The 20,765-nt window shown below is 52.5% G+C and overlaps 10 protein-coding genes across 10 annotated transcripts; 5 read left to right on the top strand and 5 right to left on the bottom strand.

The window, feature by feature from the left end:
• The first annotated feature begins 277 nt into the window (after nt 1-277).
• On the top strand, nt 278-1,229 carry BU25DRAFT_416405 (uncharacterized protein). The gene has a single exon (XM_033707780.1). The coding sequence runs from the start codon at nt 760-762 to the stop codon at nt 1,063-1,065; it is 306 nt and encodes a 101-aa protein (XP_033555293.1). The 5' UTR covers nt 278-759; the 3' UTR covers nt 1,066-1,229.
• Nucleotides 1,230-2,051: 822 nt separating this feature from the next.
• BU25DRAFT_416404 (uncharacterized protein) lies at nt 2,052-3,355 on the top strand. The gene is made up of 2 exons (XM_033707779.1): nt 2,052-2,183; nt 2,275-3,355. The coding sequence occupies exon 2, from the start codon at nt 2,329-2,331 to the stop codon at nt 3,160-3,162; it is 834 nt and encodes a 277-aa protein (XP_033555292.1). The 5' UTR covers nt 2,052-2,183; nt 2,275-2,328; the 3' UTR covers nt 3,163-3,355.
• A 1,282-nt stretch (nt 3,356-4,637) lies between these two features.
• Nucleotides 4,638-5,324, bottom strand: BU25DRAFT_253948 (uncharacterized protein). Its single transcript, XM_033701637.1, has 3 exons — nt 5,028-5,324; nt 4,850-4,962; nt 4,638-4,777 (listed from the first exon to the last, which is right to left on the bottom strand). The coding sequence occupies exons 1-3, from the start codon at nt 5,143-5,145 to the stop codon at nt 4,685-4,687; spliced, it is 324 nt and encodes a 107-aa protein (XP_033555291.1). The 5' UTR covers nt 5,146-5,324; the 3' UTR covers nt 4,638-4,684.
• Nucleotides 5,325-6,682: 1,358 nt separating this feature from the next.
• Nucleotides 6,683-7,707, bottom strand: BU25DRAFT_253994 (uncharacterized protein). Its single transcript, XM_033701638.1, has 2 exons — nt 7,114-7,707; nt 6,683-7,033 (listed from the first exon to the last, which is right to left on the bottom strand). The coding sequence occupies exons 1-2, from the start codon at nt 7,387-7,389 to the stop codon at nt 6,722-6,724; spliced, it is 588 nt and encodes a 195-aa protein (XP_033555290.1). The 5' UTR covers nt 7,390-7,707; the 3' UTR covers nt 6,683-6,721.
• A 1,471-nt stretch (nt 7,708-9,178) lies between these two features.
• BU25DRAFT_495997 (C/H/G cyclin) lies at nt 9,179-10,741 on the bottom strand. Its single transcript, XM_033711899.1, has 3 exons — nt 10,177-10,741; nt 9,922-10,128; nt 9,179-9,874 (listed from the first exon to the last, which is right to left on the bottom strand). The coding sequence occupies exons 1-3, from the start codon at nt 10,334-10,336 to the stop codon at nt 9,354-9,356; spliced, it is 888 nt and encodes a 295-aa protein (XP_033555289.1). The 5' UTR covers nt 10,337-10,741; the 3' UTR covers nt 9,179-9,353.
• Nucleotides 10,742-11,019: 278 nt separating this feature from the next.
• On the top strand, nt 11,020-13,490 carry BU25DRAFT_484052 (mitochondrial carrier; the record flags this gene model as incomplete). The annotated part of the gene is made up of 7 exons (XM_033711187.1): nt 11,020-11,149; nt 11,201-11,281; nt 11,334-11,541; nt 11,590-12,188; nt 12,236-12,297; nt 12,344-12,480; nt 12,532-13,490. 7 exons carry the CDS (start codon nt 11,020-11,022, stop codon nt 13,049-13,051), a joined length of 1,737 nt encoding a protein of 578 aa, XP_033555288.1. The 3' UTR covers nt 13,052-13,490.
• On the bottom strand, nt 13,437-14,616 carry BU25DRAFT_416398 (uncharacterized protein). Its single transcript, XM_033707778.1, has 2 exons — nt 14,200-14,616; nt 13,437-14,149 (listed from the first exon to the last, which is right to left on the bottom strand). The coding sequence occupies exons 1-2, from the start codon at nt 14,385-14,387 to the stop codon at nt 13,558-13,560; spliced, it is 780 nt and encodes a 259-aa protein (XP_033555287.1). The 5' UTR covers nt 14,388-14,616; the 3' UTR covers nt 13,437-13,557.
• Nucleotides 14,617-14,667: 51 nt separating this feature from the next.
• On the top strand, nt 14,668-16,825 carry BU25DRAFT_380189 (uncharacterized protein). The gene is made up of 3 exons (XM_033704218.1): nt 14,668-15,022; nt 15,089-15,586; nt 15,635-16,825. The coding sequence occupies exons 1-3, from the start codon at nt 14,906-14,908 to the stop codon at nt 16,484-16,486; spliced, it is 1,467 nt and encodes a 488-aa protein (XP_033555286.1). The 5' UTR covers nt 14,668-14,905; the 3' UTR covers nt 16,487-16,825.
• Nucleotides 16,826-17,122: 297 nt separating this feature from the next.
• On the top strand, nt 17,123-18,386 carry BU25DRAFT_416396 (mitochondrial carrier). The gene is made up of 3 exons (XM_033707777.1): nt 17,123-17,185; nt 17,241-17,427; nt 17,527-18,386. Exons 1-3 carry the CDS (start codon nt 17,153-17,155, stop codon nt 18,327-18,329), a joined length of 1,023 nt encoding a protein of 340 aa, XP_033555285.1. The 5' UTR covers nt 17,123-17,152; the 3' UTR covers nt 18,330-18,386.
• A 1,410-nt stretch (nt 18,387-19,796) lies between these two features.
• On the bottom strand, nt 19,797-20,163 carry BU25DRAFT_416394 (uncharacterized protein). The gene has a single exon (XM_033707776.1). The coding sequence runs from the start codon at nt 20,056-20,058 to the stop codon at nt 19,882-19,884; it is 177 nt and encodes a 58-aa protein (XP_033555284.1). The 5' UTR covers nt 20,059-20,163; the 3' UTR covers nt 19,797-19,881.
• Nucleotides 20,164-20,765: the final 602 nt, after the last annotated feature.

Here is a 20,765-nt window from a genome sequence, read left to right as displayed (position 1 = left end):
ATCTTTGCATTACCAGAGGAGCTATGCCCTCTCGTCTTCCATAGTCTTAGACTCAGATAGGACGTTAAACCAATCAATCAATCAATCAATCAATCGAACCCAGCATGAGACAAAAGACCTGACATAGTAATGCCACAACACCAATGGAGTGTGGTAAGCTTTTTTTATTTGCTTGATTTTGCTTTGCTTCATTGCATTTAGCTTGTTGCTCTGGGCCTGAGCCCTCACCATCCCTTGTACCTCCATTGACCTCACTCTCCTGTAACTAAATCTTTGCATTACCAGAGGAGCTACTGCTTCTCTTGTCTTCCATAGTCTTAGACTCAGATAGGACGTTGAACCAATCAATCAATCAATCAATCAACCTCGGCCCCTCTCGTATTGTTGCGTAGTCCTGTTCGTTAAGTGTTGTTTTGCGAGTTGCCCCTTAATCGTAACACATCCATCCATCCATCCATCCATCCAGTGTGCGACCATCCTGGGAAGTCTTATAGATCCCAGCGGGGACGTTGTGGAGTACACACGAGAGCTCCTCCGCCAGCTTCGACCAAATTGGCATGTCAGCGATCCAAACGCAAAACTGGCAGGATGGGAAGATCGGCGTGTAAGCGGCACGTTCTGGGAACACCTTCAGACAGACAATGTCAAGGTGTATAACCATTCCTTCAACTATATGATGTCCGACCTGTATGGTTTCGATTGCCGGCTTGCAACGAAGAGCACTGCAGAGATCGCGTGAGAGATCAGACTGAATTGCGGATGCACCTATCTCGCACCGTTTCCGTTTTTATTCAAGGCCACACTGTCGTGTATGACAGCTCACTCGGCGAAAGGGCGACCTTGAGTGACAAAGATGACAGAATAACCGTACAGGATGGCCCGGGACTTGGGCAAGTTGGCAATGTTGGCAAGACATTCAACTTAGTGGCCTTTGGTGGCGATGTCTCTGCCTACAAGTCATTTGCGTCGCTCTGTAGAAGCACGAAGGTCAACAAGCCGGTGGCATCCAAGAAGCCTTGGCCTAGCGGTAGACTCTCGTCAGTGAAGAGTTCAGCCATGGATTGACAAGCCAAATGCGGGACTATGGCTATGTCGACACTCAGTTTTCTGGTAAATTGTTGATTTGCAGTAGCCACCCGGTGGACCCGTACAAGATCAGCGAAGTCTGCATCGACCCGTGGATCCCTGCGGAAAAGGAAGAGACGAAATCTGTCAAGACACGATAACGGGCTCGACTTTGCGATGTTGATGGGCAAACAGTATACCAGGGCAAATTCACGTTGGAGCTGTCGGTCAGGAAGAACCTGTCAAGCAATCAGCGTTGACTAATCGCAAGTAGCAAGGTTTTGTTTGTACAACCACATTGTTCCTGCTGTTCAGATCTGCGCTCTGTCTTCTTGGATGTCGAGACGCTTGGATCGAACGTGACAATGATCCAAGCTCATGCACAGATAGAACGTGGATGTGGAGGAAGATGTGCGAACTGGTGGGCTCAGTCGACCAGGCCTTTGCGCTAAGCTGGCCGGGGTACTTTTCGGCCGGGATTAGTGCTTGGCAAGGCAGGTAAGGCTATTACAAGAGCAAATACTGGGGCAGCTCAGCTTGAAGCTGAAAACAAGCGACTACAGTATCAACTCAGTTGGCTCCAGAATACTCAGTCAAGAAAGCGAGTCAGAGTTGATCAAAATAAGCGCTTCAGCAACATTTAAGTTATCAAAGCTGCTATTTCTCAGGCTGCTGCCCAAGCCGCTGAGAATACTAACAAATCTCATACAAAAGAAGCAACGAAAGCAGCAGTAGAGCGCAGTAGCAGCAGCTACTACTAACAATGCGCTTCAATCTGTGTATCCTCAGTGGCGAATAAAACTCTATTGTTGGCAAAACTCGGCTTCAAACTGGTGTTGATGGTTAGAGTGAGAATCCGAAAAGGACCCCGGTCAGCTTAAGGTTTCCTGGCCAATGGGAAAGCAGCGCAGCATCCGCCCACCTGTTCTTCCTGCATGCACGATCATGCAAGACATGCGCATCGAGCATTGTTCAAAGAACATGGAGGTGTCTTGCTGACGGTTGTTACACCTTATCATCAACTATTCTTGGTGCTCTCCATGTTGTACAGTTTCGCCCCTTTTCCTGGTGCCTAGGCGGTAATTACGTTCCGTTTGCCACCTTCCTCCTGACTCTAGGTAAGATGGCCATTCATTAGCAGCCCCGGGGTGCACACTTGTGCACACTGTGGCCAAAGCGTAGTGAACGAGTCGTGTTGATCATAGAAAGCGTGCACATCCCCCGTGTCGTTCTGCTGTACGTGTACTCTACTGCTCGGTCAAGATGTTTCTCAGTGTGAAGGAGCGCGCGCGCCAGATCGCGAACGGGCAGTTCACAGCATCGACAACGAACGCTCAAGTTACGTCTCTGATCGATCTTGTGCCCGAACCTAAGCCTGCGACCGTTGCGACAACGAAGAAGACAGCTACGAAGGAAGCTCCTGCAAAAGCTGCCGCCTCGCCCTCTCAGACGAAACAATCAAAAACCGCACCTCCACCAGCAGCGGTTCCAAAGACAACATCCTCGAAGGCTACATCGCCCCCTGAAGTATCCACACCAAAGAAGTCGTCTTCCAAATCAAAAGTGACCAAGGAACCGTCCTTGAAGCCAGCATCTCCCAAGATTGGATCCCCAAAGTCGACATCGTCAAGCAAAGTCGCATCCGAACCCAAGGCCCCATCCACACCCAAAATCACGTCGCCAACCAAAGCTACGCCCTCAGCAAAGTCTACGTCTTCTAAAACCTCCTCCACACCCTCGAAAACCAAGCGCTCCAAATCACCTCCGAAACGCGTCGACTCACCCATCGAAGACGACAACGACCCGCTCTACTCCCTCAAGTCCGCTTGTCTCAAGCAAGTCTCAGGTGTAACCGGACTCGGCGGGCGACGTCTCGCAATCGTGCTCAAGCAGCGGTCGTCAGGAAAGTGGTACGCAGCACTCAAAGACACGGGGGCGGACAAGTATTTGAAGATGTGGATGAACAAGGACAAGACGTTTGCGACAAAGGAGGAAGCGTTGGAGGCGTATTTGGTGTTCGCGACCAAGATGCGAAATGAGGTGCGTTGGTTTCCTATGAGTCCTAGGGCGAGCAGTCCGAAGGGGAAGTGGAAGTAAAGTGTAAATATGTATGGTTGGGATAATGGATATACATCCGGGCAGGACCTGGATGGACGGTGTAATGATACGGCGATCTAGGAGGCACTTTGGTCTTGCGCGATTGCTTCATACGCACAATTGGCGTTATATACCTTGGAAGGATTCTGGGGGTTTGGACGGCTCGATGGAGAATTCTGCACGCTATCCACGCGTCACTAAAAGCAGTGCAAGGCAATTCTTAGTAGATAAACTGTAATAATCTAATAGGCACAAGATGGCTTGTGTGCACTACGAATTGTATATGAACCCTCCAAAGACGCTACGTGCCGTTGATCCGAGCCTGTGACTGTACCGCAACTCGTGGTTTTCGGCGATCTGGGTCGGATGAAAAATCCATCCTCCCGCCAACTTTTCCACATATGGTGACGGGATTCGAGCATCTCTCTGCTATATTGACCCATTGAGAGACCTCACTGTCGCCTGTCTTAATGCCCGCATATATTTTCACGAGGATGTGGATATATTGATAGTATGCTCTGCGTTTTGAAGGCTGAGGTCTGTCTCTTAGATGCATGCTCTCTAAGAGGTATCTAGTCTTTGCTGAGGCGGCTGTACTGATTATCGTGTGGCAGGCCTGCTGGGGAGGGTTCAATAGTGATGAGTGGTGAGGCCTGTTATCAATACGAGGTGATAGGACCCCTGCCTGAAGGTGCAGCCATGCTTGTCCTTCGTTCTTTCGCCCAAGGTGATATAGTCCTAAATGTTTGGAGCCGACGATTTCTGCTCTTGGGACCAGAACTGTGAAATGAATGTGTCGTCGCACAGCTTGATCGTCAACGCGCTCGCGATGGTCGATGAAAAGTTTGGTTGGCTCTAAGCAGGGTTGGAGCGTGTATGAGCACTCCGCAGAGATGGTATCGTACCCGCGTACCGTCCAACACCCTTCCAATCCTTTTTGAGTACTGCGGATGATTCCTTCCGTAGATTTACAGTCGATTTAGGGTACTACAGGTGTTTGGTCGCTCAATTGGACCGTCGTGATCGTCTCTGTGCTATGAAATAGAGAAGGGTAACAGGGCCGTGGTACTGGGTGCGAGCCTTCTGCAGACATGGTCGTGATCGATACTTGGGTGATGGCGGGAGAACAAAGTGGCAAGGGAGCTAAGTCCTTTTACATCTGATTTAGGTTACCAAGTGTGTTGCCTGGTCGCTCATGCAAGTCGCCGACAGGGGCACAAGCGAGCAGGAGGGGAGACAATTGCTAGAAGAAGTGCCTAGAGTTAGCGAACTACAATATTGGTTGTGCGACAGAGCACCTATCAAGAGAAGTGTCAGGAGCTTAAAGTGCGTCGAGTCCGGGAGATGTTCGTTTGAAATCGTTGATACAAGGAGATGCGACAGTCATTTCCTCATTTTAGCTCCGCCAGAGCTGACCATATATATCTAGTAGTATAGTCCTCTTCGTTAGGCTATCTCCTCCGCGTTGTTCGAACGTGCCCAATGTTGCACCTGGTGGCAGCGTGGCTCGTAAGCGGGGCTTCTATTTCTTGCTGGCGACCTTAGCAGTTTCCTCCTGGAGTTTCTTGATATTGTCCTTGGCCGAGGTGTTGGTTTCGCTCCTGTCAGCCTTGACCTGCACGGTTGTTAGTATGAATTCCAAAGCTGTGACGTCCGGCTACGGGACTTCGTTATGCAGAACACGTACAATACTCTCGCTGTCGCTAGCAAGACCCTCTTCCCACTCGCCCTTGCCCTCCTTCTGATTCTTCAGCTGCTTCTGCTTGAGCTCCTCGGCCTCATCTGCACGACCTTCGGTGTCTGATCACTGTGTTAGTCATTCGGCCGCGGAGGCGTCATCGTCATGTCGACATGAATTCACGTACGAAGCTTGGTCTCCTTGCCCGCACTGCGAGCTATCGACTGCGAGAAAGCAGCGCGCTGGACAGTGCCGACGGAGACGAAAGGCGCACGGCGGGCGGCGATGGAGCGTACAGAGTACATCTTGTGTGTTGTGGTGGGGGAGAGACGTCGTTGGAGATTCTAGCTGGGGTAGTAGATTATGATAATCCGAGCACTGTCTCGATTGATAGTGCTGATGGAATTGAAGAAGTTGCTGAAGGCTGGCTTGGCTGTAGTGATAATTCGCGAAGGAAAGGACAGCCCAAGCTCTTCCAAGCTGAAGAAACCCATCCTCGGCAACAAGCTAAGGAAGAATTTGATGACGTCACGCCCTGCGACTCGGAGCTATCACCATTACGAATAATGCGTCTGGCCGCGAACGTCCAATGCGCAACACCAATTTCAAAGCATTGGCCTACGTTCGTGTTGCATAAGACGGTGCCTGGATCCTCAGGCGAGGGCATTGTTGACTCGCTTCATCGGCAGAATCAGGGACTGAGGAGCCCACAAGTCCCCATGGCACGCAATTGTGGGTGGGTGGGCGCTACTGTGTTCCTGCATGCTCGCAACGGGCACCCCGCGTGGGACTCAACGTGCTTCTTGCCTTTGTTCCTGTGTTTGAAATGCCGATCTGACGTCCATTGAGAAAAGTGATGGTCTGAGAAGCTTCTGAGCTGCGTGTACCCGTACCCCCCGCGCTCACATGAGCCGGGTACGACCCATGAAGCTGTCCAGATCTCATGGATCGCCAGACCTTCCTGAAGTTGCCGATTGCTATCAGCTGCACCGGTGAAAGCGAGCGTTGAGCTGAGCTTCGGATACCCCGCTGCCGTTGGCAAGTGCATGTTCATAACGATGATTCGGTGGATTTACAATTGAAGAGGAGTAAGTTGCGATTGCGTATCCTAAGATATTTCACTGCCCTCGATAGAGGCGTGTCAAGTATGAGGAAATCAGCATCCTGAAGGAAATCCAAAAGATGAGACCAAAACATCCAAGAAGATCAGCCCCAGCATCCACCCACGGGGTCGTATGTAAAGCCTCATACAACGAAATAAGGAAAAAGAAAATCAGACCCGCCGCGCCATGTGACTGCGTAGAACCATCCCAGCGTCGTACAATGATTGATGAGACACCCAGACGATATGCACCCAGAACCGATGAGCCCAACACGCTTTGACACCGCCGCTTCGAAATTCGCGCCAATTGGTATATACCGACCGCTGAAACCGAGAACCGACCGGACAAATGAAATCTACCCTTTGTAATGGCTGTCTGGGAAGACAAGCCGGGCAACAAGATAAGACAGCAACGCTACAGAACACCGAATCTGTAGCCAAAGATTTTTCAAGTCTTTAGAACGCTGATGATAACTCCCAATGCGACCAAAAACACCGAGTTGTGCAAACCGCCGTAATGCGTTATCGCTTAGAGACATGAGCTCAAGCGGTCTATTCGAGAATGATGTGTTCGCAAGTGCAACGCCGTCGCAGGTGCGAGTGGTATATCCAAGATGTCGAAGAAGATATCGTAGATTTGTACAGGTGGAGAGTCGTTGTATAGACGTGGATCCTCCGGAGGATATCAAGAAGAAGAATTAGATCCTGGCAGCCACTAGCATGCAACGGAAGACGCCGCAGTCAAACCGGACAGTCGCTGAGCCTCGTGCCTGCGAAGCTTACCAGCGTCGCTGCGACATGAACTGCTGCTGCATCTGTCGGTTGGGGGAGACAGATGGCGGTGGGCTGGCAACAGCTCGTGTCGAGGGGTCGACGATAGGGATGGCATTGCGGGTGCGCTGAGCTAGTGGCTGGTGCAGCTTAGTCTGCGAAGCATTGTTCTGCTGGAAGTTGGACGGCGTGTATGGGTTGGGTGCCGTCGACAGGACAAAGGAGGGGGTAGGCTGCAATTGGTGCTGGAGCGGCGATTGCTCAGGCGAGCCGCTTGACAGCGACGAGCGGTCAGATCCGGAGGAGTGAATAGACTGGAGCTGTGCGTCGTGTCAGTGCCTGTTGTGGCAGATGGCTATGACATGACCGGGTGGCAAATGTCACGGGCCGAATGACTTACATCATCCTCAGTGAGCAGGTGGAACGGGCAGAACATCTCGTCGTCCTCAATGTCGAATGAGCGGGCGGCCTCAAAGTCACGCTTGAATGCGATGGATGTCGGGGGCTCGACGTTGAACTCCTTGGGCGTGCGGACCTGGCGGAACTGCTTCTGCTGGTGCTGGGCCGAGATCCGGGGTGCCCGCCGCGATCGGCCGCCGTGGTGGTTGTTGTTGTGCTGGTGAGCGTTGAGGTGCTGGGTGTGGTGCTGCGCACCGTAGTTGAAGAACTGCGACATGGTTGCGGATGGTGCTGATGGCAGACCGGATGAAAGTCGGTGGTGGGGGGCTGCGCGAAAGGGCGGTGGAGTGAGGGATCACAACAAAGCAAGGGGGACGGAGCGTCGGGTGGTGTGCAACGTATCGCGTGAGAGCGTCAGAGATAGCGGTCGAGAGTGCGAGAGGCGAGAGTATTAACTAGAGGGTGCGATGCGAGGCTGAGTAGATGTCTTGAATGTGGAAGCGCTTGAGTGCAGGCGAGAGCGAGGAGCAGGAGGGAAGGGTTGGGACGATTTGAAAGGCACGCACAAGTCAGCGGGCGAGGGCCGTGTGGCTAGCGAAGGAGTGGGGCCCTTGTTTAGGTACGGTGTTGTGATTGGGCGCGCACTTCGCCACCTCGAGCGCGCCATTCCTCTTTCGCTCGCTGGCGTTTTGGTCAGGATGTCTCGTCGACCACTGTGCCAACTTGCAGGAGCCGTGAAAGGCTTCGTTGCGCATGCATCGTACCCGTGGTTCGTCTGTTGCACAATGGAATTTAGCAATGGCCGTGGCAACCTTCTGAGCGCCTGTACCTTACGATCTACCATCGAGTAGTGTGGATGGAAGTCGACGGACAATCGCCCACGCAGTCGACACAGGCGAAACCGCGCTTATGCGCTGCTGCACGCTACAAGTTGCCAGCCAGCTCACAGCCTCGCCAAAGCCTAGCAAATGACCACACCAGGCCCTGACCGCTCCGCCCGGCGGCCGCCCAGCGCTCGAGTCTGCATCCAGGGGAATGCATTCTGCGACCACCCCACTGGACAGCAGCCTTGTGATCCGGATCAATGCGCTGTCGGTTCCTTGTCGGCAAGGGCAGTCGCAGCATCGAGGCCGAGCTGTTTTGGAGGAGAGAACTCGACGCCTCTTGGAGCGCTAAAAGCGGCGGACTGCGCCCAAACAGCGTGGTTGAGGGGTTTCTGGGATTCGCTGGTACAGCCGACTCGTCCTTGGGATGGGTGCAAATCATTCCCCTCCGTAGCCGCCTGCGATTGTTCTGGAATGCAGCCAGCGCTCGCCATCAACGGTGTCGACCATGGAAGTGGTGTGGAAAGTGTTACATGGCGATGCAGAAGCAGCGACTGTCATCGCGCAACCACACATGTTCACCCAGCGATCGCGCGAAGCCGTCCGGACGCTGGCCATGTCTGACATCTTGCACCCCTCAGTGATCCATGGACGCCTCGACCAGCTTCTATGTGACGTGCGAAACCCTCGGAGTGCCCCCAGCAACTAATCACAGCCCCTGATCCTGAGCACTAAAATAGCTGCGCAGCACTGGTGCTGGCTCCCCGCATGGGCTGCTCGTTCACGCCGAGTGCAAGCTCCTTTGATGGGCAATCTACCGCCCGCAGAGGCCAATTTGCCAGCCTTGCTCCGAATCCGCATCATAACAATAAACATTCCAGTGTTTGTTGTGCTGGTTGCTGTGCTGTCAAAGCTCACTTGATCACCTCAAAATGGCGGTCCCGTTCGATTGGCGCCAACACTCCTGGAACCGGCCAAATAGCAACGCATTGATTTCCCCATGCTCGAAACACCCTCATTTTAGTGTTCCCCCACCCAGGACATCGGCGACGTCTTCTGGTATGATCAACATGTTTGTGTTCGAACCACGTCAGGTCGTTTGCTACCAGCCTTCAGGGTGTCCTTTGAGGCTGCTTAAGCTGTGTAGGGTGCTGACTACCGTCGTAAGCACTTTGATGCATGCGCCCGACATCAAGATTTCCGTTTGATGTACGACGGGGTATGCGGTGATTTGTGACGTTTGATATTGTTGCTTTGTTTTCCGTCTATTCGACAGGACAGATGATGCCTGTTACCATACTGCAGCTCATTGAGTGATTTGGCGTCTTCAACCTTACAATAAATATCCCATCCATGTCCGACTATGTTGTAGCATTTCACTGTTCGTAATCGAACTTCATGAAGGCTTTAAGCACCATCACTTGTCCAGCCCTCTCGCCTTGACGAACTTCGCGATCTGGTCTTTACACGTCTTGTCCGTGTAGCTCTCCCAGACCTCGTACAGGCTGATCAGCTCCTGTGTTGTCTCCACCACCGCCTCTATGTCCACGTTACTCTCCGCCAACCAGTCCACTAGTTTCTGCACCCGGCTCTGCGCACCAGCTCCACCTACGCCTCTTGCGTTACCTAATGCTTGGAGTGCGCTTGCTGTCCCTGCCGCGCTCATCTGCAGACCGCCTTGCGTTGGCTTTAGCACGACGGCGAGGAACATGGCTGTGATGGCGATGACGTGTGGTGCGTGAAGCAAAGGTAAGTCGGTGAGATAGTGGTCGTTGATGATGGACCAGGCGAGTGCATTTTCTTCTTGAGTTAGCTGGAACTGCGTCTGTAATTCGTTGAGACTGCGGTATGGGTGGTGCAGGATTAGCTGTGAGTTCATCTCTGAGATCAGGCTGAACTCGCATTCACCAATTTTGGAGATGTCGTTGAAAGATGTGTCTGCTCAGTGGTCAGTGTGGTGCGGTGTTGGAGATAGATAGACGTACCCCAGCAGTGTCGAGCCTCTGCCAGCACCATCCTAATGTGCTGTGGACATTCTTCCATCTTGCAGGCCAGGTACAGGGCGGTTGCCAGAACAAGAGCCGGATTTGTCCGCCGGATCTCAACTTTGGCGTAGAAGCGTCGCACGTAGACTTGAGCTGATGCCAGAGCTTGTTGTCGGATGCCTAGTGGCCGAGCCATCTTCGATAGTTCTGCCTCGGTCAGTCGTACCCTTCACGAAAGTAGATGGCCCGGCTTACGGTGATAGAAGTAGATACTCAGATGCCGTCTGTCTGGCAAGGGGTATAGGCTGACCAGGTTTCGTTCCGCCTCTTCTATCTTCCTTCTTTCCAGCACCAACTGCTGCTTGGTGAACGTCCAGAATCTCCGCTGCGTCGATTCCCAGTAGTTCGAGGCCATGATGCTGTTTGAACGATAGACTTAATAAGCAGATTGGCTTTCCTCCGATTGCAGTGGTGTGGTATGAGACGCGGTTTGACCTCGAACTAAGAGCGAGACTGCCGGACTTCTCTGGCGATATTCGAAGGGGTTGACAATGGGATCATGGAAGCAATAGGCTCGATGGTTCAGTGAGGACCAGAGGTTTTCTCAAGTGCACAGCTGGATCCACATTCAGAAACCTCGACTGCTCCCAGAGTACTTGAAGCCAGCCTGCACATGCTTCAACGCATGTTGACGCCTGATTGCTGAAGTTGATATTGGACAGAGCTGTGAAGACTCGAAGGCGGTGCTACTCTCAAGCTCTGTACTGCTGCAGCTTCAGCAATGTATCCAATCTGAAGTTTGATGTTTGCTCGAGTCGATATGTCGTTGATCTGCGACGGTAGCCGGTGAGGGCGCGGAAACAACAGCCGCCCGCAACCAATGAGCGGCCGCCGAATCGGCGAGCTGCATGCTTTCCCTTTCCTGCACCGCTAGGCTTTTCTCGGTTCAGCCCTCTGACTTCATACCCCACGCGCGAATCCTATGAACCCGCTCCCTCATCCGCTGCCATTCTTTCAGCCATTCCCCTCACTCACTGTCGAGAGCCGTACTCGTGCGCCGCGCCGAAGCCATGATAGACCGAAGATAGCAGGACCACCATGGACGACACAAAGACCGCAAGCGTCACCGACGCGAAGGTGGACGAGCTATGGGCAACCCTCGACATGCGCAAGCAGGGGCAGCTGGACCTTGTAGGTCTGAAGAAGGGTCTGCGAAAGCTTGATCACCGTAAGATATATTGTCTATGAGACAGGAGCTTTGCTGACAGGGGTGTTGCAGCTCTTAAGAATGCGGATGGGCTCCTTAACGAGGTCATGAAAGCCGTCGACGCGGACGGCAACGGCCGAATCACGTATAAGGGTGTGTTGTACTCTCGAAAGATGCATGGGCATTGCTCACAATTCCCGAACAGAGTTCCGGACCTTTGTCGAAGAAACTGAAAAAGAGCTCCTTGCGCTCTTCCGCGGCATCGATAACAACGGCGACGGCAAGCTCTCGAAAGACGAACTTCGCAATGCACTGCGACGTGCTGGCCTTGCGGTCCCGAACAGCAAGCTCGATAACTTCTTCTCCGAGGTGGATACCAACGGAGACGGGCACATTAGCTTTGAGGAATGGCGGTATGAAAGCCCATGCCCCAAAACTCCGTCCTTGCTGACTTCGAACAGCGACTTCCTTCTATTCATACCAGTCAATGCGCCGAATCTCCAAGCGGTCATGTCATATTTCAACGCAACACTAAAAGTCAACGCCGAGGGCGACGTCCTCGTGAGCAACGACACCATACAAGGATTAGGTACTTCAAAGCGTTTTCTTCAGTTCTTTCTTGGTTCCCTGTTTCTAGTCGCAAAGACGCCGCCATATGGTTTTACATCGGATCACGTCGTACCATTAGAAATGGCCTCCACTCCAAATTCCGCAATCTCGCAAGAACTCCCGCCACGTTTCGACGATGGGGAGATTGATTCTCCCATTATCGAGTCGCAAGGGGGGCTAATCATGAGCTTCGGAACCATGCTGATTGCTTGTGTTCCCAATCCAGGCTACTTCGTGGCGGGAGGCATTGCAGGCATTGTATCTCGCACATCGACCGCTCCCCTCGACCGATTGAAAGTATATCTTATCGCGCAAACCGGCGCAAAACAAGAAGTGGTGGCTGCAGCGAAGTCTGGCAACATCTTGAAGAGCGCCATACGCACATGGGAGCCGCTTGCCGTGGCCATGAAGGAGCTATGGCAGGCCGGCGGCATGCGTAGTCTTTATGCTGGTGAGTGTTGGCCGTCAAAGAGCATGCAGCGTCGCTGAAAATGTCAGGAAACGGCTTGAACGTCATCAAGGTGATGCCAGAGTCAGCCATCAAGTTTGGTGCATACGAGGCAAGTATCTTGATAGGATTGTGGAATGACAACCTAACCTTCGCAGGCTACAAAGCGCGCCTTTGCCAAACTCGAAGGCCATAACGACCCAGGAAGTATCCACTCCTGGTCCAAGTTCGTTGCTGGTGGAGTTGCGGGTATGGTTTCGCAATTCGCCATTTATCCCATCGACACCCTCAAATTGTAAGTCTGCATCGAGTCCTGTTCAATTGCGCACATCCTCATCGATAACAGCCGGATGCAATGTGAAACAGTCGCTGGCGGTCTTCATGGGAATCGCCTTATTTGGGCCACGGCCAAGAAGATGTGGCAGAGCGGGGGCATTGTTGCCTGTTACCGCGGATTACCTATGGGCCTTTTTGGAATCTTCCCCTACGCCGCGCTCGACCTCGGTACCTTTGAGTATCTCAAACGTTACGTCGCGAGGCGCAACGCAAAGAGGCTCGGATGCCACGAATCAGATGCCGAACCAGGAGGCTTCATGACTGCGGCCATTGGCGGCTTCTCCGGTGCATTTGGAGCCAGTGCCGTATACCCGCTCAACGTGCTGCGGACTCGATTGCAGAGTCAGGGGACCGTCATGCACCCCAAGACGTACACCGGAATCATGGACGTTACCCGGCAGACGATACAGGGCGAGGGCGTTCGCGGTCTGTTTAGAGGCCTGACCCCTAACTTGCTCAAGGTTGTCCCAGCCGTGTCCATCACATACGTGGTTTACGACAAGTCGAAGAAGGCGTTAGACTTGCCTTGAGGGATACGACCACAACGCCCACCACACGATCTTGGATTCAACGTTGGTCAGCCGCACGGTCTCAGCACACTGGTCACTGAGAGAGTTATATCTCGAGGATGCCAGGATACCCTCCGGCCCTACCTCACATCCCACCCATCCGCCACCTTTCCGACTCTATTGATGAAGAGCGTTTTATTTGCATATCCATACAGAGATACCCTTCCTGCTCGTGCAGCCTCTTTGAGGCGAGCACTCTTAGTGTTGGTTCCTTTTAGCGACGGCCTATCCTCTACCTACCATCGCCATTGCATAGAATGGCGTTCTGGGACCTATGATCTTCTTATTATGGTGAGATCGCTTTTGCGACTGACAGGACACAGTGATGGCTGAGACTGCTGATCTGTAGTATCGTAGTGTATCCTAGTAGTGGCAACGATATTTTGCAACTGAAGAACGCGGAGGTATCCCTCTCCGCGCCTGAACGCCATATACATTTCAAATCTATCGTTCCCACGTTCACATCTTTACTTGGTGATGATAATCAGCAGAACGAGTATGATGATCAACACCACAATAACTGTCAGACTCCAGTTCTCGCGCGCCTTCCTACTGAAGCGGTCCAGCCGCCCCCTCGCCCGTCGAAACTGTGCGTCATGGCGATCCACACCCTCCTCGACCTCATCCAGCAACATCACCTGCCCATCCAGCTCGTCCCCAATCTGCATACTTAGTTCCCTCTGCCGCCCAATCGACGCGCTCAGGGTGTCGAGCTGGTCATCCTGTTCCCGCAGTACTTGGCTGTGGTACTCGTGAATCTGCTGGTTGTCCAGATGTGATTGGTCTGGCGGTGCTTCCGGGTCGTGGGACGGGTCGTCACGATATGGCTGGTTGAAGAGGGCAGAGCGGTTGGGGTCGGCGCCTGTGTCGTCATTGTCGGTGAAGCGGACGCTCTTGGAGGCCTGACGTGGGTTGGACTTTGCTGCGGCGAAGTCGGCTGAGAGCGAAGGGTCGTTTGGTTGTGTGAGGGTGGGAGAAGTGGTGGATGTGGAGGAGGAGAACTGGGAGGAGAGTTCGTTGAGTTGGGTGCGCAGGCGTGGGAGCTGCGATGTTATGGATCTGGGTGATATCAGCATGGGTTTTCAAAACGAGTGTATCATAATACACACTCGTCTGATGTGTCTTCGACCTGCGATTCCAAGGACTCGATGCCCGAGCGCAGTTGGTCCAGTGACCGCGAAATCTGACTGTCTTGGCTGTGGGAGGGCAGGTTGAGAGAGATGGCGCGTTGGCGTTCCAGCAGCGAGAGCTTGATGTGATCGGCGAGCAGAAACAGCTGTGGTGGGTTGGTCGACATGGTGGTGTGTAGTATGTGGTAGTATAGATGCTTCCCGAGACACTGTGGAGGTGAGGTTGGCGAGGTTGGCGATGTTGGCGAGGGATGCCGGGGAGCAGCGTGCGCGTGGTGGCTCTGCAGGAACGGATGACACTGGCAGCGCTATTGGATGCGTAGAATGGACCTGCGATCTATGCCACCACCCATACCATCTGTGCACGGACACAGGCGCAAATGGAATGGAGCTGGTGTCTGGTGGTTGCCGGCGATCACCCTGCTGACGACAGGCCCAATCACGTACCTTGGCCCTGGACCACCGCGCCGATGGACTGCTGTGTCCATGTCTCTGCTCTGTACAACGCAGGCGCAACACAGATGCTCCACATGCTCCCTTTCTGTTTGGGAAGCATGCCTCCATTCCTGGCCCGTCCGGTCATATAGCAATCATCGTCGGCGCTCTGCAGTCGCTGCGACTGTTCTGAGCGGCCACCATCACGCCCTCCTCTCTCCGCCCCCGCACTGCTTCTCCACAACCCGTCATGTCGTCGCCGTCGCCCATCCCGCCGCCCAACGACAGGCGCAACTCGCGGGCCTCTACCAACGGGGGCCTGCCGAACGAAGCAGACGCGCTGTCAGAGCCGTCAGAATTGCGTGTGGTCGGTGGCCCTCCCAGCAGTCCCTCGCCTTTGGCGCTGCGCGCATCCAACTCACCATCGTCGAAGCGTCGAAAGAGCAAATGTCTCAAAGTGCCCCCTGAAATGTCCGCGCTCGAGTACGCGTCCAGGCCCGACAGCAACCTCGTGTGTCTGATCTGCCACGCCCCCTTCGACAGGCCCGTCCAGTTGCTCTGCGAGCACTACTTCTGCCGTGAATGCCTCGAGCATGCCTGGGCGCCGCAGTCCAACAACCGCAAGACGTGTCCAACCTGTCGCCGCCATGTCGAGGGCGAGAACGATATACGCCCCGTGCCCAAGATCATCGAGACGATGCTTGACGAGCTGGTAGTCAAGTGCCCAAACAGCAGGACGGGATGCACCTGGGTCGACCATCGCGTCAACGTACACGATCATGTCATGCTATATTGCGAATACACGCCCATCGAATGCCCTGCAGCTGATTGCAGGTTACACACAACCCAGAAGGATTTCCACAAGGGCTGTCTGCACTACACGGTGGGCTGCGAGGACTGCCACACGTCGCTGATGAAGAGAGATCTCGAAGTGAGTTGCATAACTGGATGCTTCTAGCCCTTGTTAAATATTTGTCAGGAACACCAGCGATATTTGTGTCTCAATCGCACGACTTCGTGCGCCCTTTGTGAGGCCGTTCTGCTTCGACTCGACCTCAAGACCCACATCAACAACGTGTGTCCGAAACATGTCATTTCCTGCCAGGGTACCATCGTCGGGTGCAAGTTCCGATCTGAGCGCGCAGACGTGACACAGCATGAGATGGCATGCGCTATGGCAACAATGGCGCCGCACTTCCGGGACCAGCAAGCTCGCCTTGAGAGGCACGAAGCACGCATGGAGCCGTTGGCGAGGAAGGTCGGCATTCTGGAGGATGGCCTTGCCAACATAACCAACATGCTGTATCCGGCTAATGCAAACGATGCATCATTTCCCGTGGCCGACCACCTGGATCCAAACGATGCCGCGGCCGACTTTCGCCTGCCACCAGCATCATTCCCACATGGCGCTCATGGCAGCGACAACAGTTCAAATGAGCCCCCTTTCGACTCCCAAGTCCACCATCTCCTCACATTGCACGAGAACCTACGCGAGGAAGTGTCTCGCATTTCTACCACGCTAACGGAAGTCGAGGGCCGCACCAACATGATGATCATCAATGAAAGCCAGCGCAACAAGGACGAGATGCTGCACACAAACGCTGCAATTAACAACATGCGCATGCAGCTGCACTGGCTCATGAGTGCGACCATACACCAACGAACCACCTCGGCGTCAACATCGACATCCAGACCCTCTGCAAGCACAAGTGCGGGTACCACCGGTCGCAGCACGACGCAAGGGCCTAGCTCCAGACCGGGTCCGAGTGGAACGTTACCAGCGCCTTACCGGAGGCTGAGTGACTCCAACAGGCAGGACACAAAACTGTAAACCGACTCGACAGCCTCTCTTACTGGTGGCAACTGCTATGAAATATGATTTACGAAATGTGCTTTTCAATGGCGTTAGGATTGGGCATCTGGATTCATATGGGAGGATTATTCGATTTCCCTGGCATTCCTGTCATCTTCTCACAGGAGTTCATGACACAGGCATAGATTCGGGGATGTAGATACCCTTTTGTTAGCGATATTGCAGGGCGATGGGCCCTTGCTCGGAATGTTTGTTAGATGGTAGCGAATGATCGCAGCGAGAAAAGTGCTTCCCTAGTGGAAAGCATAGATACCCAGTAGTCTCAATCGGGCATACTATCATAATGAACCTTTGAAGACAGGGTCGTGGTTGAACCTCTCTCATCTTGGCACACATTTCAGCAGCATCAACGCATCAACTTCAACGAGCAGAGATGCCTCTATGTGCCGTTGGACGCCTCTCTATGCATCTCCATCAGATTAGATGATACTCTCATCACCGAAAGAGTGCCGATCTCGCTGTGAAGGTGTTGTTCACCTGTGGGCATGCTACCCTATCGGAGGCTTATCGGTGACGTATTTGATTCGTCGCGTTCCTTTGCAATCAGCTCATGTCAAAAAGTTGATCGACCACATGCATAATCTGATCGAACCCCCACATCTCATCTTCGTTTTCGTTTTCTAGATGTCTGGTAACACTAATAGCGATATACTCATTGTAGGTCCACATCAAGCAGTTGAGACATGAATTGGCACTCAATTGACAATCCTAGGCTGGCGCAATTGCGGCGTTCACAGTTGATCTGCTTGTATACCCTCTCGATACACTCAAGACACGATTTCAATCGCCAGACTATGCACGACTTTATACAAACTCGGCAACGGGGAAGCCGAATCCCGCGTTGTTCCGGGGCATGTACCAGGGAATCGGCAGTGTGATCATTGCAACATTACCATCATGTATGAAAATCCGCCTTCTTTGACAACAGAAAAAGCAAAGAAGTTTCTGGTTGCGGGAAGTTTTCAGCCAATCCAGGATTGCAGGCTAACACTCAACAGCAGGAGCATTCTTCACCACCTACGAGCGCACAAAATCACTTTTCACCAATCTCAACTCCACATGCTCACACCCCAATGGCTTCCTACCAACACCCGTCATACACGCAGCCGCCTCCTCCCTGGCCGAACTGGTGTCCTGCGCCATCCTTACGCCCGCTGAGGTCATCAAGCAAAATGCCCAAATGGTATCTTCAGACCACTCTTCCACCAACGCTACGATTCAGACATTACAAAAATTCCGCTCGAATCCATTGGCCCTGTGGCGTGGCTACGCTTCTTTAGCGGGCAGAAATCTGCCGTTCACTGCTATGCAGTTCCCCATGTTTGAGCGTCTAAAGCAGGGCATTCGAGAGTATCGGGATGAGAAAGGGCTTACGACTGGTACGATTGTGGAGAGTGGGACGATTACAGCGTTTAGTGCAGGTACGGCGGGTAGTATTGCGGCGGTCATCACGACGCCGGTGGACGTGCTCAAGACGAGAATCATGTTGAGCGCTGCTGAGGGTGGTTATTCGTCTGAGTCGTCGGGGAAGAGTGAGAAGGCGAATGGCAGTGGCAAGAATGGGTTGGTAGATGCGCTTGGGGAGTCCGTGAAGAAGCCGAGAAAAAACCAGAAAGGAACATGGCAAATCACGCAGGAAATCGTGCAAGAGCAGGGGTACAAGGGTCTATGGAGAGGTGGTGCGTTGAGGGCTGTATGGACGTTTGTGGGCGCTGGGTTGTATCTTGGTGCATACGAGAGTGGGAGAGTATACCTGGCAGCGCGGAGAGGGGAACATGTGGATGAAGCAGACCTCATGTAGAACACCTTGAAAGAGACATATCCATTAGGATCCACAAATGAACAACAAAGACCGTGGACATGATACCGCTTTGTCGATCAACAGCTAAACTGGAGCAAAGCTCATTTAGACATGTAGTGATGCATTACCGATTTGCTTGATAAGTAGTGGCACACTGGTAGAGGAGTATGACCGGGCACATTCTGAAAGCATCATCAGCCGGACCAGGGAAATGCTTCTGAGACTACATCTCGCTTCAGGAACTGCAGGATGAACGTACGAGCTGAAGAATGTCGAGCGGAATGGGAGAGATGCGGTACGGCACTGTCATTGGTCGACAGGCCGAAAGCGAGGCGGCTAGATCGATTACCACCGTTCACACTGCAGCAACGCTACTGTCTGTGCGCTCGTAACGCGCATGCGCCGTAACGCGCATTTCGACACCTCAACCATCTCACCTTGCACCCCCAATATCTCAATGCCACAATGTCACTCAAGGAAGCTGTAACAGAGAGACGTGCAGCAGATACAGGCAAACCCATTCCATATACTCACTTGGCTGAAAAACATGGTGTTGTGCACTCAACTTTGTCACGCCAAGAGCAGGGCTTAAGCGTGTCGCGTGAAGAGAAGGCCATTGCACAACAATTGCTCACACCCCCACAAGAGGTGGAGCTTGTGGAGTATATAGAACAGCTTACTGAGCATCACTTGCCACCCACAAGGACAATGATCAAAATTTTTGCCTCTGAGATAGCTGGAAAGGAGCCATCAGATAGCTGGGTTACCAACTTCCTGCACCATAACCAAGCCCACCTCATCTCTCAGTGGGCCACCGCAATGGACTCTGATCATCACAAGGCTGATAGTTGGGAAAAATACAACCAGTATTTTGACCTTATGCACCGCAAAATGGAGCAATACTCTATCCAGCCAGAGAACACGTACAATATGTATGAGAAGGGCTTTGCTATTGGGAAAGTCTCCAAGTCAAAAAGGGTGTTTAGCAAGCCCTTGTACAAGCAAAAGCACAGTTGACAAGCCTCTCAAGATGGTAATCATGAGTGGATTACACTCCTCTCATGCATCTGTGGCAATGGGAGCTGGCTGCCTCCAGGTCTCATATATGCAGCTGAGACTCAGAACATTCAATCGACCTGGATGGATGATATGGATAAGGAGAAGCACTTGGTATTCACTGCTGTTTCTCCTTCTAGCTGGACAAACAATGACACAGCACTTAGCTGGCTTGAGCAGATCTTCAATTGCTTCACTAAGCAGAAGTGCAGAAGAAGGTACCATCTACTCATAGTTGATGGCCATGGGAGCCATCTGACAATGTGATTTGTCAAATTCTGCGATTGTAACAAGATCCTGATAGCTGTATACCCTCCACACAGTACCCATACTCTGCAGCCGTTGTGTGAGAGGGGGCCAGGTGGGGATACCAACTGCTCTCTGAGATGGAAGGATTGGCGGAAGGAAGGTTCAGGCTTGTTGGAGATAAGGGTGTAGAGGAGACCAAGTGTAGGGATACCACACGTGGTAAAAAGGATAAGTGATAAAGAAGGGATCAAGTGTGGGAATACCACAAAGGATCAGTGAGGAGTGAGTTGAGGAAGGAGTTGTTGAGGTGAATTGAAGGAGTGGATTGAGTTTTGAATTGCAAGCATGAGTTATCTGAGCAGGAGGACAGGCTGCCTTTATAGACAGACTGCTGGCTCCTGGAATGTTCTAGATACATTGGCATTTGTAATCATTTGTAATCATTTGTCAGCATTTGTCAACAATTGGAAGATTCTGTGTTGTTCCATGGGATTCCATGAGGTTCCATGATGTTCCATGAGGTTCCATGAGGTTCCATGATGTTCCATGAGGTTCCATGATGTTCCATGGGATTCCATGAGGTTCCATGATGTTCCATGAGGTGTGACTGGGTGGATTGTTATTGGCTGCAAGCCATGTCAGGATGACACGTTGGATGTAGTTTGCTTCAGCCCATTAGCAGGAAACTACAGCAAAGCCCTCACAAAACACCTTCACAATGCCCAGGGCTTGGTACCAATGAAGAAAGGTGATTTCTTCTGCCTTTTCTGGCAGGCCTGGGTAGAAACATTCACCAAGAAGCTCATACTCAGCGCCTTCAAACATACTGGCTTGATACCCTACAACCCCAACGTTATACTTGACAAGTTTGCTACAATGGAAGATAAGCCTAGAACACCTGAGCCTGTTTGAAGTGTATATGATGGGAAGGATTGGCATACTGTTGACAGGCATCTACGGGCCTGTGTGAAGGATAAGCATTCAACTGATGCCGTGATTGTGAGGGAAACCCTTCACCATCTCTCCATCCAAAACCAGCTTCTTCAGATGGAAAATCTCAGGCTTCAAGAAGCTCTCAACCAACAGAAGAAGGGTAACAAAAGAGGCAGGGCTTTGCCCTTAATTCAATGG

This window comes from Macroventuria anomochaeta, assembly GCF_010093625.1.
Source record: "Macroventuria anomochaeta strain CBS 525.71 unplaced genomic scaffold BU25scaffold_65, whole genome shotgun sequence".
Lineage (NCBI taxonomy): Eukaryota > Fungi > Ascomycota > Dothideomycetes > Pleosporales > Didymellaceae > Macroventuria > Macroventuria anomochaeta.
The sequence above is the reverse complement of the archived record's forward strand: the minus strand, read 5'-3'. Positions and strand labels throughout refer to the sequence as shown.

What these genes read in the sequence shown, in the direction of transcription:
- BU25DRAFT_416396 (XM_033707777.1), top strand. Translation starts at nt 17,153, where the DNA reads ATGTCTGGTAACACTAATAGCGATATACTCATT. An exon ending in CTAATAGCGATATACTCATT is followed by an intron (nt 17,186 to 17,240) that starts GTAGGTCCACAT and finishes TGACAATCCTAG; the next exon opens with GCTGGCGCAATTGCGGCGTT. An exon ending in CATTGCAACATTACCATCAT is followed by an intron (nt 17,428 to 17,526) that starts GTATGAAAATCC and finishes AACACTCAACAG; the next exon opens with CAGGAGCATTCTTCACCACC.
- BU25DRAFT_416394 (XM_033707776.1), bottom strand. Translation starts at nt 20,058, where the DNA reads ATGCCAATGTATCTAGAACATTCCAGGAGCCAGCAGTCTGTCTATAAA.
- BU25DRAFT_416405 (XM_033707780.1), top strand. Translation starts at nt 760, where the DNA reads ATGCACCTATCTCGCACCGTTTCCGTTTTTATTCAAGGCCACACTGTC.
- BU25DRAFT_495997 (XM_033711899.1), bottom strand. Translation starts at nt 10,336, where the DNA reads ATGGCCTCGAACTACTGGGAATCGACGCAGCGGAGATTCTGGACGTTC. An exon ending in GAGTATCTACTTCTATCACC is followed by an intron (nt 10,129 to 10,176) that starts GTAAGCCGGGCC and finishes TGACCGAGGCAG; the next exon opens with AACTATCGAAGATGGCTCGG. An exon ending in AGAGGCTCGACACTGCTGGG is followed by an intron (nt 9,875 to 9,921) that starts GTACGTCTATCT and finishes ACCACTGAGCAG; the next exon opens with ACACATCTTTCAACGACATC.
- BU25DRAFT_416398 (XM_033707778.1), bottom strand. Translation starts at nt 14,387, where the DNA reads ATGTCGACCAACCCACCACAGCTGTTTCTGCTCGCCGATCACATCAAG. An exon ending in GTCGAAGACACATCAGACGA is followed by an intron (nt 14,150 to 14,199) that starts GTGTGTATTATG and finishes GATATCACCCAG; the next exon opens with ATCCATAACATCGCAGCTCC.
- BU25DRAFT_253948 (XM_033701637.1), bottom strand. Translation starts at nt 5,145, where the DNA reads ATGTACTCTGTACGCTCCATCGCCGCCCGCCGTGCGCCTTTCGTCTCC. An exon ending in GGGCAAGGAGACCAAGCTTC is followed by an intron (nt 4,963 to 5,027) that starts GTACGTGAATTC and finishes CACAGTGATCAG; the next exon opens with ACACCGAAGGTCGTGCAGAT. An exon ending in CTAGCGACAGCGAGAGTATT is followed by an intron (nt 4,778 to 4,849) that starts GTACGTGTTCTG and finishes ACAACCGTGCAG; the next exon opens with GTCAAGGCTGACAGGAGCGA.
- BU25DRAFT_380189 (XM_033704218.1), top strand. Translation starts at nt 14,906, where the DNA reads ATGTCGTCGCCGTCGCCCATCCCGCCGCCCAACGACAGGCGCAACTCG. An exon ending in AGCCGTCAGAATTGCGTGTG is followed by an intron (nt 15,023 to 15,088) that starts GTCGGTGGCCCT and finishes CCATCGTCGAAG; the next exon opens with CGTCGAAAGAGCAAATGTCT. An exon ending in TGATGAAGAGAGATCTCGAA is followed by an intron (nt 15,587 to 15,634) that starts GTGAGTTGCATA and finishes AATATTTGTCAG; the next exon opens with GAACACCAGCGATATTTGTG.
- BU25DRAFT_416404 (XM_033707779.1), top strand. Translation starts at nt 2,329, where the DNA reads ATGTTTCTCAGTGTGAAGGAGCGCGCGCGCCAGATCGCGAACGGGCAG.
- BU25DRAFT_253994 (XM_033701638.1), bottom strand. Translation starts at nt 7,389, where the DNA reads ATGTCGCAGTTCTTCAACTACGGTGCGCAGCACCACACCCAGCACCTC. An exon ending in ACCTGCTCACTGAGGATGAT is followed by an intron (nt 7,034 to 7,113) that starts GTAAGTCATTCG and finishes CACGACGCACAG; the next exon opens with CTCCAGTCTATTCACTCCTC.